At 35.9% G+C, this 15,869-nt stretch overlaps 1 protein-coding gene across 2 annotated transcripts in view; it reads right to left on the bottom strand.

Annotated features, from left to right (window-relative positions):
• DMD (dystrophin) overlaps positions 1 to 15,869 on the bottom strand; it is a 2,128,065-nt gene that overhangs the window by 1,596,501 nt on the left and 515,695 nt on the right. For both annotated transcript variants that reach the window (XM_067723245.1, XM_067723244.1), the window contains exons 8-9: positions 8,791 to 8,972; positions 7,437 to 7,568 (exon numbers count right to left, since the gene is read on the bottom strand). In XM_067723245.1, the coding sequence (XP_067579346.1) occupies positions 7,437 to 7,568; positions 8,791 to 8,972 (314 nt within the window). The remainder of the gene's footprint in view (positions 1 to 7,436; positions 7,569 to 8,790; positions 8,973 to 15,869) is intronic.

Here is a 15,869-nt window from a genome sequence, read left to right as displayed (position 1 = left end):
ACAGCCAAACCTATTTGCAAGTCATATATCTGATAAGGGATTAATATCCAAAATATATAAACAACTCATATAACTCAACAGCAAAAAACCCAAACAATCCATTTAAAAATGGGTATAGGATCTGAATAGACAGTTTTTCAAAGAAGTCATAGGCAACAGGCACATGAAAAGATGCTCAACATCACTATTCATCGGGAAATGCAAATCAAAAGCACAATGAGATATCACCTCACACCTGTTAGAATGGCTATTATCAAAAAGACAAAAAATAACAAGTGTTGGTGAGGCTATGGAAAAAAGGGAACCCTCGTGCACCGTTACTGTGAATTGAAATTGGTGCAGTCACTATGGAAAAAAGTATGGAGGTTCCTCAAAAAATTAAAAATAGAACTACCATATAATGCAGCAATTCCTCTTCCAGGTATTTAGCCAAAGAAAACAAAATATTACCTCAAAAAAGAGGTTTGCATCGCCATGTGCACTGCAGCATTATTCACAATAGCCAAGAAATGGAAACAATCTAAGTGTACATCAATGGATGAATGCATAGAGAAAAATGTGACACACAGACACACTCACATACATACATACACACACAATAGAATATTATTCAGCCATAAAAAAGAATGAAATCTTGCTATTTGCAACAACAAGGAGGGACCTTGTGGGCATTCTGCTAAATGAAATAAGTCAACAAGAGAAATACCATGTGATCTCACTGATAAGTGGAATCATAGATACAGAAAACAAATTGGTGGTTGCCAGAGGCAGGGGGTATGGGGTGGGCAAAATGGGTGAAGGGGGTCAAAAGGTACCCACTTCAAGATAAAAACTAAATACGTCATGGGGACGCAATGTACATAATCTACAGCACGGCAACTGTGGTTAATGATACTGTATTGCATACCTGAAAGTTGTTAAGAAGGTAAATTTTAGAAGTTCTCATCCCAAGGAAAAAAAATTCTGTAACTACGTATGGTGATAGAGGTTAACTAGACTTACTATGGTGATCATTTCACAACATATACAAATATAGGATCATTATGTTGTACACCTGAAATTAATATAATATGTCAGTTATACTTCAACTTTAAAAAAAATAAAGTTTAAGAGATTAACATGTTCAAAACTGAGCTTCTAACCTTACTCCCAAACCTGCTCCTCCTATAGTCTATTCTATTTTGGTTGGCGGCAACTCCATTCTTCCTATTGTTTAAACAAAAACCTTGCAGTAATCCTTGGTTTCTCGAATTCTTTCATAACTCACACCCACTATGTCATATGGAGCATGATCTTGATGAAATGGTGGCCTCCAATTCTGCTACTAGGTATGCCATCCCAGAGAGCATGAAACAGAAAGGCTCACCAACGAAATTAATATGTTCAAATCCCAACATTTATTAAATCATTTTAAAGCATATGGAGAGAGGCAAGGTGAAACAGATGGAAGGTGTAATGCAATTAGGATAAGGTCAAACAGAAGAACCACCATGCTATTTAAATCTTGGGTTATACAATATCCGTACGTTTTGCTGTATCAGCCTTCCCTGTTGATGGTGTGGTAGACAGAACCAGAGGTGAGATTTGAGCAAGACACATTCTTAGGACAGAATGTACCTAAGATGACCACATACGCTTGCTCTACTGGAAAGATGCAGGGGCAAGTATAGCTGACCTATAGCTGTAGCTCATCAGTCTGCTAAACAGTTATAGGATTTATTTGCATTTTTTATTTAGAGCACTTGGGAGGCCATAATATATACTGAGTATCATTAATCGGTGGCCAATTTAGGAATGATGAAGCTGCCAGCCTAGAGGTGATATCATCATACCTTATAATTTGGTCTTTTCATCTCCTTCCATCCATAAACAATATTCTTGTGTATTTCACTATTTATTCCATCTATTTTTAACATGTGTAATAGGTCAAGTTACTATCTAAAGCTGACACACATTTTGACCTCTGCCTATGTCTCACAAGCTATTTGCTCCTCATCAGCTAAATTTAATACATAGGTTTCACTTATATTTCATAAGCTATTATTGAATAGTTTATTTACACTCTAAGTTTAATGCCTCTTGGAAGTATCATCTATCATCTTTGTTTTCTTATGACACAGTTAAATATTCTCAAAAAATACAGCTAACATGTGTTCCATATTGAATTGGCAAACCCTGTAAGTTATCCAAAACATATCCAGAATTCAATTACTATGCATCATTCTCACTGATAGAACCATTATGAAAAACAATATGGACATTTCTCAAAAATTAAAAAATAGAACTACCATATGATCCAGCAATTCCACTTCTCAGTACACATCCAAAGGAAACTGAAAACAGTATCCCAAAGACACATCTGCACTCCCATGTTCATTGCAGCATTATTCACAATAGCCAAAATATGAAAACAAACCTAAATGTTGGCCAACAGATGAATGAATAAAGAAAATGTGGTGTGTGTGTGTGTGTGTGTGTGTATACACACAAACACATATATACACACAATAAAATACTATTCAGCCTTAAAAAGGAAGGAAATTCTGGCATTTGAGACAACATGGATGAACCTGGAGGACTTCATGCTAAGTGATATAAGCTAGATACAGAAAGACAAATATTGCATGATCTCATTATCTCATTATATGTTGAATCTTTAAAAAAAAAAAAAAGCCAAACTCATAGAAACAGAGAGTAGAATGGTGGTTCACCAGGAGCTGGAAGGAGGGAGTCATGGGGAGTTATTTTTTTAATGGATACAGAGTTTCCATTTTGCAAGATGAAAAGAATTATGGAGACAGATGTTGGTAATGGTTAGACAATTTTATGAATGTACTGAATACCACTGAACTGTACACTTACAAATTGTTAAAACATTGACATTTACATTATACGTATTTGACCACAATAAAAAAAAATGGGGGGGGGAGAAAAATAATCCAAATCCAAGCCTGTGCCATATCCTGCCTGGATTACTGCAATAACATTCGAACTAGTCTCCTTGTTTCCATCCTTATTCCTTTGGTCTATTCTCCACAAAGCAGCCATGTGGAAATAATGTGAGTTTATGTCATTCCTCCAATAGCTTTCTACCTCATTGGTAATAAAAACCTAAGTCTTCACCATTACTTACAAAACCCTATGTGATCTGGTCCACTACTACAGCTCAGACACCATCTCCTAGCACTGTGCCCCTAACTTGTACCTTTCCTTGAATAGTCCAAATAAATATCCCCACAACTCAGGGCTTTTGTACTATCTGTGTTTCTTCCTCATGGGTTTATCTTCCCAAAGGTACCCATACCTCTTTCCAGTCTTTACTCAATATTTACTTTGTTAATGAATCCTTCTCTGACCACCCAAACTGATATTTTAACTTTTCTCCACCATGTACTACATATTCCACCATACTCTTTTACTTATTTTTTCTTTTTAGCATTTACTATTGTACTTACTACTAAATTCTACTTTACTTAATGCATGCTATTTTCATATTATTTGAAATGTTATTTTACTTATTTATACTTGTTCATACTATGACTCTCCCATGAACACATGTCCTCAACTAAGGCAGGAATTATTTTGTGTATTTGTTTACTAATGTGTCTTTTGATCCTATAATAATACCTGGCACATAGTAGGTGATTAATAAATAAGTGTAAAATGATTACATAAATTAATATCACTCCATGTGTGAGAATCATAGTAGAGAAAATACAGTGGTAGTTAGTATAATTAACATGGGCTTGGAGTCAGATAAATCTGAACTTAAATTCAGGCTGTGCCACTTATTGGTTAGGCCTTGAAATTTGAATTAAATTGGCCAATTTGAAAAGGAGATATAAGTCATTCTAGGCTGAGAGAACCATAAAAGCTAAGAAAAGAAATTGCTTGGCACTTGTGCAGGAGAGAAAGTGACTTAATTTGGTTGGAGTAAAGAAAACATAAAATAGATTAGTGTGAAATAAGCATGAAAATATAAATTGTTAATAGATCATGGAGCTTACTGATGAAATTTGGGAGAGTGGAGTTATTATAAAGGCCAAAGGAAGTGAAGAAAGTTTTGTGAATTATGTTATTAAAGCTGTTAATAAGAAAATCTAATATGATTTAGAGGGGATTAAGCTAAAAAGAGTGATATTGATTGCAAAGCTATTTCTGTAATCTAGAAGACATGTAGTGAGAGCCTGAATCAGAGGGTATTTATGAATACTGAGGGAACATAACTTAATGGAGAAATGCTGTGAAGAAAGAATTGACAATACATATTTCATTACTCAATAGCAGATCACTACAGAGGCAAAAGAGTATGTCACATATTTAAATCTCAAAAACTGTTGAATAACATCCCCATTTACATAACAAAAAGGACAACAAACAAGTTTGTGAGCAATGAAACAAGGTTCACTTCAGGATGTAGGAGGTTTGAGAAATCAGTGGACATCAAGGTATAGATACATACCAAAGAGTTGAAAATGAGGCTGTAACTCAAGAGAGACTGGAAGTGGTGAAAACATAAATACAATGATCATGGGCATACAGCTTCAAGTCAAGAGATTAAATCATATTGACAACAGAGAGCGTATACAAAAAAGAAGGTCAAAGGATCTCACATGAGACTCCTATGCTAAGGGAGTTGGAAGAGGAGGAAGAGCCAGATAATGAAAGAGACACAAGACAGTTAGAGGTGGAGAAGGAGCTGGTAAGTCTAGAGGCTATAGGAGAAGTACTTCAGTGACGGTACAAAGCCTGAGAGGTGCTGAAAGACATTGGATTTGGTGACCAAGTATAATTATTTGCTGAATAAACAAATGTATAAAGCATAGACTACAAAAAATGGTCAGTGAAAGAAAATGTCACATGATAGTACATTAACAAGATAAAACGGAGTGGTATGTTTGGACAGAGGAGGTGTGCCTACAGGAGTTTTGGCTAGGATGAGGTGCCAGGAGAAAGAGAGAAATGGAAAGTGAAAAAGATACTGGGGATGTTTGATATTAGATTAGGAGTAGAATGAGAGGCATGATCCAAGTCATAAAAATAGGAATTCAGTGTAACTATAAAAAGGATGTCCTCCATTGAAGAATGGGTGGTAGTTAAGTGATACAATGAAGGAAAAGTTAGGGTTCACACCAGAGAGTATTGCTTCTTCGTAAATTATGAGAAAAACTGATTTATAGGCAGAGATCCTGAGATAGGTCAGATCACTTCACCTCAACACGTTCACAAACTGCAATGACTATAAATCAGATTTTCTAAGTTGGGACAGATGGGGATACTTAATGTTTCTAAGATACTGGGAACTTTTACAATAATTTAGGCATTTTATGTTTCCCATAGGGAACAGTCTCCCACATGGCTCTCTCTTCTGTTATGGAAAACTGCACCCTTACTTATAGACCACCAAGTAAACACTTGAATGAAACCTTCCAATGGAACCCAATCTGGCCGATCATTGAAAGTGGATCAGATATAACCTGTAGGGGGCAGTACAGGCTCAGCCCCTCTGAGAAACTCTTTAGAAAAAATTTTCTCAGTAAATAGTTAAGACACAAATTTATCAAACCTAACTATGTGTAACACCATCTTCTGATGTGCTTCCTTTAGAAACAGGCAGGATATATCATTCCTCACCAACTGTGATTCATGTTTCTTCTTTTCTAAAGGGTAACAATAGGTTTATTTCAATGGCTTATGTTAAGTTAAAACAGATATGTGAACTGCTCAATATTTTATGATATATTACATATTTTGTAATATTTAGACAAAGGGAGAGTGAACAAATACAGTCTAGCAAAATTAAGTCCATTTATAATTACTTCATTAAGGAATCATACCTGAACAATGCCTTAATGAGATGGTAATGAGGTAAAAACGTGCTGCCAGAATAGGCACTGGAGAAAACCTTCTGGAAGAGGCAGCTCAATAAAGTGAAAATAAGGAGCAAAAATACTCCTCTTTTTGTCTTGGCTAAGACTTCTTTATTTTAGGAGGTACAACACCTATTAAGTCTTGGAAGTTTCAATTGGAGGATGGTGATTTAAAAAAAAAAAAAAAGCCTAAAGAGTCAGGGAGAGTCAGGAGGGTGGGAGGGAGAAGGAGGAGGAGCAAGGAAAGGGTGGGTACGCTTAAACTTAAAATGGAGATAAAAAATAGCACCTCCCACCTCTAAGAGTCATTATAAGGATTTTATTAGTTCATATAATGTATACACATAGCAGTCAGTAATGTGTGGCAGAATTCTTTTTATTTACTGATAATGAAGAAACTGATTAGGTTTTTTGTTCAAGACTATACAACTTTGTGAACATGTGGATGGGAATTTAATTGAAGATGAGGCTGAGTCACATAATCATAACCATTCTCACTCATCTCCTCTGTTCAACTTTGCAAGAAAACTAGCCAAGGATAAAGGGCATAACTATGCCCTGAAATACGTTCCCCTGGGGGAAGCTTTCAGTGTTAAAATTTTTCATGCATCAATTAACTGTGCCAAATAAATCACTAATTAAATACAACCACTATCTTAAAAAAAAATCGATGAGTCTCCAAAAATGTGTACTTTTCTCCAATGGGATCAAGACGATAACTTCTAAATTCCCATTCATTGTGTAGCATTGAGAAAAGTCACTTCCGCAAGAACTCTTCAAATTGCTCTTCTAAACAAAATAAATGAGATTTTCTTTTAAAAGGAAATTTTAGCAAATCCAGCAATTCTAGCACATGCCATTCCCATGCTCTAACATATACAAGGCTATAAATTCTTGTATTTTTAGGTTTTCTACAACACTGCAATAATGATGGAAAATGCTACTGAGAAGATTCATTACGTGGAAAATACTGAATGGTGCATAGAATCTGACCTGGTTTGAGTGTGACTTTCTTGTATAAATACTACAGAGCCTGCTATCAAGTTTAAGTTGGCAAAATTAAAATCTATCACATGAAGAAGCTTACAGCTATATTTTTCTTAAATAGAATATAAGTACATACTTATACAGTGAAAATATAATAAGGGCAATATATAGAGTATATATTTCCTTTAGGTATCAGATATCTAGAAAATCTCCCCAAGTAATGTGACTAGTAAATTTCATCCATTTTCCCATTCTTTTAAATGACCTCTCTTTAATGAGCTTTGTGTTTGGGTTGGTAGCCTTTATAAAAACTAATCTTACAGGTAATTATATAATGAAAGTACAAATCACTATTATAAGAATCCCCATTCATGAAGAATCAACATACGTTAAACTAGAGAGGTCTCAATAACAAAACAGCATCATGTGCAGCATCTAATACAACTGAGAACAATGAAACGGCTCCTGATGGCGGAGAAAAAAAAGGCACTGCAAATTCAAACAAACAAAAACCATGTTAGGTTATCTTGGGTGAAGAAGTTCTTTGGTTTGGAGAACAGAGAGTAAATGTTGACAGACCTGTGAAGGAAATGGGCTCCGTGTGGGGTCAGAGGTGGTGACATAAGCAGCCTGTGTGTAGGCATAGCTCTTGAACCGAGGCTTAGGAGAGGAAGGAGTTCGTTCATAGCCCTGTGCTAGACTGACTGTGATCTGCAGAAGGGTTCGGGGGAGGGGGACAGAGAGGAGGAGGAGACATGGTAAGTAACCCTGGAAGGACTGCTTTCCAACACACTAGAAAAAACGAATGTTAAATGGAAACAGTGAGATGAAAAATTTAATCCTAAATATATATAAGTGATATTAGAAACTGGTACACTCCAAGAATTGTGGTGCTCAATGTCATGTTGGAGAACAGGTAGTCAGGGAAGAGAGGAGGATGGGATTTAACCATAAAGATTCCATCCTGACACACCTCCAGCACTAATATGGGACGCTGCTCTTCAAACTGGCAAAAACAAGCAACCCAAAGCAATCTTCTCTGAACTCAAAGTAAACAAAACCAGAATTCATCACGTCAATACCTTGGAAAGGACTGAAGCTTTCATAAGCTAAATATAGAATTAGTTCAGTAGAGTGAGAAAATTAGGCCTGAGAGCTTTCCATGCCTTCAGCAGAAATTTTGCTAAAGGCTTTTTCATCATTGTTTGTGTCAAAGAAAGTTAAGGAAAAAAACACCCTAAATATACACCGTTGGGAAGAAGAACTAGCAATGTAACAGAAGAATCCCACTGGATTCTGTACAATATCATAAAAGTCTTTATCATATGTATTCTCTATTTAATTTTTATTTAAACTATTTTAAACTAATTTTATCTTATCAAAAATATTACCTTGAGTATGCAAAATTTGTTACTACAACAGCAAGCTGCCACTAAAAATAAGAAAACATTATTAAACAGAGTACTTGCCTCTGCTCTTGGTCTAGTTCTTCGCTTTTTGCTCTAGTTGATGGAAAGTTTAATGTGTATATGAGTCTATCTTTTATTTTATTTCACTTTACACAATGGAAATGCAATGTATTCTGTGTCCCATATTCCTATAACATGGTGCATATCAATAGCAGAGTATTTTAACAATGTGCCTTGAAAACAACATTATTGTCCATTGTATCAGATGAAATTTAGGTTTACAGATTCCGCTCCCTCTCTCTCCCTCTCTCTCTCTCCAAATAGACACACAGACACACACACAAAGCTATATATACATATATTTTTGTACGTGTGTGTGAATATATATACATATATATATACTATGCTATATATACATATATGTGTATCCATCCATAGACAATATAGATATGTGTGTATGATATCTAAAAATCCATATAAAACAGAAAATATCATTGATATTAGCTATTCTTTCGATCTTTTACCTGTTGAGAATAGTGCATTTGATGATGTAACTGAAAATGCTCTTCTCTAGTAACTTTTGATGGCCTTGGCAACATCTCCACCTCCTGGATGGCTTCAATGCTCACTTGTTGAGGCAAAACTTGGAAGAGTGATGTGACGTACATTAAGATGGACTTCTTATCTGGATAAGTGGTGGCAACATCTGTAAGCACATTAACACCACACATCAATTTTTGGTTTCTATATTTGAGTGTCTAAAAGGGGAATGAACAAATCAATGTTACAGGAAGAAGACAGATTAATGAGCACTCGATTGTCCATGAATGTCCTCCAGAGACTAATTAGAACATGATAATCAGGCCTAAAATGTCCTTCCAATTTGGCAGACCAATGAGATGAGTACTAAAGTTAATTTCTTTTCCTTGTTCACATAAAAACTTCATTCGGCAATACTTTTTCCTAAGTCAAATTGCCAAACTAGCCCATCTAAGAGAGTGGTTTTCATTAGATAAGAAACAAAAATAAAAGATTGCATCTTCCTTTCCATGGAAAGTTATAATAGCATGTCAATTAAAATGGTGCACTGGTAATTAAACAATTACACCAAAGAGCTTAATGCCCTGGCTTCCAGTAAAGAAAGCTTGCACCTCCTAATCAAATTTTTGCTGGTGATTAAGCATGTAAAGAGCAAAATAATGTCTCTGTGTTGAAACGAACCGTGTATTTCTACAATCAAAATAAAATAAAACAACTATATACCATAAGAATAATGATTTGTAATATTCCTTAACTACATTAAAAATATTTCTTTACATTATGGTGCATCTGTTAAAGTCAGATGTCGCTTTCCTTCTTAGACGTTAGAGATAAATTTAAAAGTCCTTCACATAAAGTTGATCTGATGTTATGTCCTTTGCCACATCTAGGGAATGAAAGAAATCCAGCATTTAAAGTCAATAATAATTCGTAATAACACATATAATAAGTGGCAGCTCCTTCAAAAGCTTCTTTTGCTACTTGGCATCACAATTTACCCACTGTGCTCATTCCAGGGAACCAAATGCAAAAACAATCCTTTATGTGAAGAGTACCATTAATCACAGAAGTGTTAAACATAAATCCTGGCAGGAGGCCAAGACAACTTAGCAGCAATGTGCCAGGCATTTTTCTTGCCATAAATTTATCCTAGCTCAGCTAGCATTAAAAGATCTGTTTTAAGTTAAATATGTATATTTTGGTCAGGTGTTCTGTTTATAAGTTAAAAAGACAACAGTCAAATTTCAAGTTCACAAGCATAAAAGGAGGTTGAACAGGTCACTTAACTCCATTACTTCGCAAGTCACAGGAACATGATTAATCAGAACAATTATTTTTAAAGCATTTTTAAAAAGAGTTACAGAGAAGCAAAAAGTTAGCTAATGTTCCTTGGTCTGCTTCTATCCATGGTATAATACAGTCCTTCTTAATTTTTAATGTGCATATGAATCACCTGGGGATCTTTTTAAAATCAGAATCGGATTCAGTAGGTCTGGGTGGAGCGTGAGGCTCTGCATTTCCAGCAAGCTCCCAGGTGATGCTGAAGCTGCTGACTTGAAGACCATACTTTGAGTAACAAGGGTCGAAAAAAATGACACAGAAGCACGCTCTTACATTACCTTCTGCTTCGTTGTTTTGCTTACTTGTTTTCAAAAGATACTTACTGGACACTTAAATGCATAAGGCTTAAAGGTACAAAGTTATTGATATATAATACATATTCTCTGCTCCCTATTATAATTTAATTATTAGCCAACAGATGGTGAAGATAATTTTTTGCAAATATTTTTTAGGAAAGAACTAAAGAATACCTTGTGTATAAGTACTGCCTTTCTAAAAAAAAAAAATCTTACTAACTTAGCTTTGAAATTCTAAAATCTACCTTTCATTTGATAATTGTTTTTCAAGTGTTCATTGTATGGCAGATACTATACTTCTTCACAATATGTTTTTGAAACTCTAGAATGTTTTCTTCCTTCTCACTAGTAACTAGTCAGTTTTATCTGTAATGAGCAAAATTTAGAATTGTTTATTTTTTAGTGCATTAAATAAAACCATGCTGTGAGAAAGGCACTGAATTTTAAAAGATTGTCTGTGTAAATAAAAAGTTCCATGACTATTTACTGCTATATTAGACATGTGCATATGTATGTCTGGCCTCAAATGCAAACCATGATCAAAATAAATAAAGGTAAAAACAGATCTAGCATTATTTCTATTGCCCCAAGCAAATGTCAAAAATTGTAGCGTATTTTATCTACATAAAACACCTTTTGGATGAACGTGAATATTCATAAATATCAATCACTACAATCACTATTGGATCAAACCATTGATAATTTTGCCCCAATCTATTACCATCCCACCTCAGAAGCTGTACACGATTCAGCTGTACCAGTAGGTAGAATCCAGTATTTCTTTTTGTTTTTACCAAAAGGAATTTAGATATTCTAAAATATGTTGAATTCCTTCCAAATATATTTACTAAAGACCTATTAAATTTTAAATATTTTTAATAGATTATCCAGGAGATTAACAAGATAGAGAATCCATGGATTCTGCTTACAGTTTGGAATAATAAAATAAATAAGAAGAACAAAATAATTGCACTGCTAAAGAGAATTTAAAATGTGTTCCTCTAATTGGCATAGCCAGTGCTTTAATATGTTCAGAAAAAGGAAGAAAGCATACATTACTGGAGGATCAGAAAATTCTTTATGAATAGAAAACTGAAATAAATTTGTATAGGGTTTCATTAGGGGAAAACCTAATTAAATGGAGAAAGGTATTCTAGGCAGTAGAAAAGCATGAGTAAAAGTGCAGAGGTAGGGACAGATTAGACATATTCTGGGAAGAGAGCCTTTGGGTGTCTTAGCCACAGAGTTGAGAATAGTGATTAACAGGAAAAAATGGGAAGCTTGTATGTGGAACACTGAGGGATCATCAATAGCAAAGTAGTCAATTTGGCCTTAGTTCAATAGGTTAGAGAGTAACTAACTACTTTTGATCAAGACTGTGACACCATTAAAATTCTTGTAAAGTAAAACCATTAAGCGCAGAATGGAATGAAGGAGAAAAACACTAGAGGCAAGTAAGAGGCTGGGACCCAATCCAGATAGGAGGTGTCAGAGAACTAAAATAGGCTATGTAATGAAAACAAGGGGATGCATAATAGAAATTCTAAGACATCCCCAAAATAACTTCATTCAATTTCAGATCATTTACTCCATAGTCTTTGCGAATGCCTATATACAAAATCCTGCCCTAAGTCCTGGGGGTACAAAGATTAATAAACTGAAAATGAAATGGAAGAAGGAGGATTGAAGGAGGAAACTGCTTGTTCTGTAGCTATGGTAACAAGCAGCCACCAATACAGGTTTCAATCTCATTTAATCAATTAGCAATTACCTGCCTACATGGTCTTGATCATGCTTCTGCAAGCTAACCAACATCAACCCGTCCCTTCTGAAACTGCCAATCTGAAGTGGACTTGCTCCAATGAACAAAATTCTGAATGCAAACCAATTAACAGTGGTCTCACCTGAGTAACCAACCATGCTTCTAAAGGTGACATCAACCTACTCCATGTCTGAATGTTCATAAATCTCTTGACCCCTGGGTTTACCCACCAAACCTAAGAATTTAAGGAAGGTGAGAATGATGGGATGTGATTTCCTTTTTTTTTTATTATAAGACATTAAAATACACAAATTGAAAGAAGTGGGTGAACCCCCAAAATAAGAACTTAAAATTATATAAAAGTTACCTTTGCACTAAAAACCCTATTATATAATGGGTTGATTGCCACAAAAGGTTAAATTAATAATTTCTAATCCAGTCTTTGAAACCAGTTCAGGATGGAGATTTTGACAACTCATAATACTGCCAGAAAATGTTATTTTATGAACAATAACACTGATTCTGATGAGTGTTTCTATAGTCACCAGAATTTTAATACTGAGGGCTATAATGGAACAAATAAACCATTTAGGGAAATTGCATATTTTTCAAAGAAACTGAAGGCCACAGTGGTTTGATGGCAAGTTCAAAAGCTAGTTCAAGTCAGAATTGGAACCCAGTCAGTGCATCATACTTTTCAGTACCTTACCTTCATTTTTTCAGAGAAGGCTATCTTAGTGCATTTGAAAACCAAGTATCTCAAAGTCATTATCTAAATGATGACCCTGTGATCTATGTGGTTCCATTAGCAAACATCACCTACACTGTACATAGTAGTAGTGATTTCTATTTCTAATAAGTGAGGTATAACAAGAGTAAATACACATAAAAATGCAATTTCAGCAGTAATCAAAGAAATGCAAATTAAATAAAGATGGAAGTGTTTAATTATACTCCATTGCCTATCAAATTATCAAAGAATGACAAAAGGATAACAATTAATGTTGCAGAAGTGTCAGCAATTTGGCCAAACTCCTACATTGCTGGAAGAGTATCAGTTGGTTCCAACATTACAAAAAATATTTTGGCTATATCTAAAAACAATCATATTCAATGACCCAGTAATTTTCCTTCTAGGAATCCACCACAAGGAAATAATCAGAAATGTAAAAGAAGATTTATATAAACAATGTGAAATTTAAGCCCTCTTTACAATTATAAAATAAATATTTATCACACAAAAAAGAAAAATATTCAGACCATTCCAAATTGCTTGACATAAAACTAAAATTAGAAATGATCAAATATATAATTGTATGGGGACATACTGGGCCCTGAACCAAGATGGCAGAGTAGAAGGACGTGCTCTCACTCCCTCTTGCGAGAACACCAGAATCACAACTACCTGCTGGACAACGATCGACAGGAAGACACTGGAACTCACCAGAAAAGATGCCCCACATCCAAAGAGAAAGGAGAAGCCACAATGAGAGGGTAGGAGGGTCAAAATTACAGTAAAATCAAATCCCATAACTTCTGGGTGGGTGACTCACAGACTGGAGAACACTTATACCACAGAAGTCCACCCACTGGAGTGAAGGTTCTGAGCCCCACGTCAGGCTTCCCAACCTGAGGGTCTGGCAACGGGAGGAGGAATTCCTACAGAATCACACTTTGAAGGCTAGTGGGATTTGACTGCAGGACTTCGACAGGAATGGGGGAAACAGAGACTCCACTCTTGGATGGCACACATAAAGCAGTGTGTGCATCGGGATCCAGGGGAAGAACCAGTGGCCCCGGGGGAGACCAAACCAGACACACCTGCTAGAGTTGGAGGGTCTCCTGGAGAGGCAGGGGGTGGCTGTGGCTCACCGTGAGGACAAGGACACTGGCAGCAGAAGTTCTGGGAAGTACTCCTTGGCATGAGTTCTCCCAGAGTCTGCCATTAGCCCCACCAAACAGCCCAGGTAGGCTCCAGTGTTGGGTTGCCTAAGGCCAAACAACCGACATGGAGGGAACCCAGCCCCACCCATCAGCAGTCAAGTGGATTAAAGTTTTACTGACCTCTGCCCACCAGAGAAACAGTCACCTATACCCACCACCAGTCCCTCCCATCAGGAAACTCGCACAAGCCTCTTAGATACCCTCATCCACCAGAAGGCACACATCAGAAGCAAAAAGGACTACAATCCTGCAGCCTGTGGAACAAAAACCATATTCACAGAAAGATAGACAAGATGAAAAGGCAGAGGACTATGTACCATGAAGGAACAAGAGAAAACCCCAGAAAAACAACTAAATGAAGTGGAGATAGGCAACTTTCCAGAAAAAAGGATTCGGAATAATGATAATGAAGATGATCTATGACCTAGGCAAAATGATGGAGGCAAAGATTGAGAAGATGCAAGAAATGTTTAACAAAGACCTAGAAGAATTAAAGAACAAACAAACACAGATGAACAATACAATAACTGAACTTAAAAATACACTAAAAGGAATCAATAGCAGAAAAAATGAGGCAGAAGAACGGATAAGTGATCTGGAAGACAGAATGGTGGAATTCACTGCTGCAGAACAGAATAAAGAAAAAAGAATGAAAAGAAATGAAGACAGCCTAAGAGACCTCTGGTCAACATTAAACGCAACAACATTTGCATTATAGGGGTCCCAGAAGGAGAACAGAGAAAGAAAGGACCAGGGAAAATATATGAAGGGATTATACTCGAAAACTTCTCTAACATGGGAAAGGAAATAGCCACCCAAGACCAGGAAGTGCAGAGAGTCCCATACATGATAAACCCAAGGAGAAACACGCCGAGACACACAGTAATCAAACTGGCAAAAAGTAAAGACAAAGAAAAATTACTGAAAGAAGAGAGGGAAAAATGACAAATAACACAGAACACCCATAAGGATAACAGCTTATTTCTCATCAGAAACTCTACAAGCCAGAAGGAAGTGGCATGATACACTTAAAGTGATGAAAGGGAAGATCCTACAACCAAGATTGCTCTACCTGGCAATGATCTCATTCAGATTCGATGGAGAAATCAAAAGCTTTACAGACAAGCAAAACCTAAGAGAATGCAGCACCACCAAACCAGGACTACAACAAATGCTAAATAACTTCTCTAAGTGGGAAACACAAGAAAATAAAAGGACCTACAAAAATAAACCCAAGATACTTAAGAAAATGGTCATAGGAATATACATATCAATAATTACCTTAAACGTGAATGCATTAAATGCTCCAACCAAAAGACACAGGTTTGCTGAATGGATACAAAAAAAAAGGCCCATATATATGCTGTCTACAAGAGACCTACTTCAGACCTAGGGACACATACAGATTGAAAGTGAGGGGATGGAAAGATATTCCATGCAAATGGAAATCAAAAGAAAACTAGAGTAGCAATACTCGTATCAGATAAAATAGACTTTAAAATAAAGAATGTTACAAGAGACAAGGAATGACACTACATAATGATCAAGGGATCAATCCAAGAAGAAGATATAACAATTATAAATATATATGCACCTAACATAAGAGCACCTCAATACATAAGGCATCTGCTAACAGGTAAAAAAGAGGAAATCGACAGTAACACAATAATAGTGGGGGACTTTAACACGTCACGTACAGCAATGGACAGATCATCCAAAA

The sequence above is a fragment of the Pseudorca crassidens genome, chromosome X (assembly GCF_039906515.1).
Source record: "Pseudorca crassidens isolate mPseCra1 chromosome X, mPseCra1.hap1, whole genome shotgun sequence".
Classification (NCBI taxonomy): Eukaryota; Metazoa; Chordata; class Mammalia; order Artiodactyla; family Delphinidae; genus Pseudorca; species Pseudorca crassidens.
The sequence above is the reverse complement of the archived record's forward strand: the minus strand, read 5'-3'. Positions and strand labels throughout refer to the sequence as shown.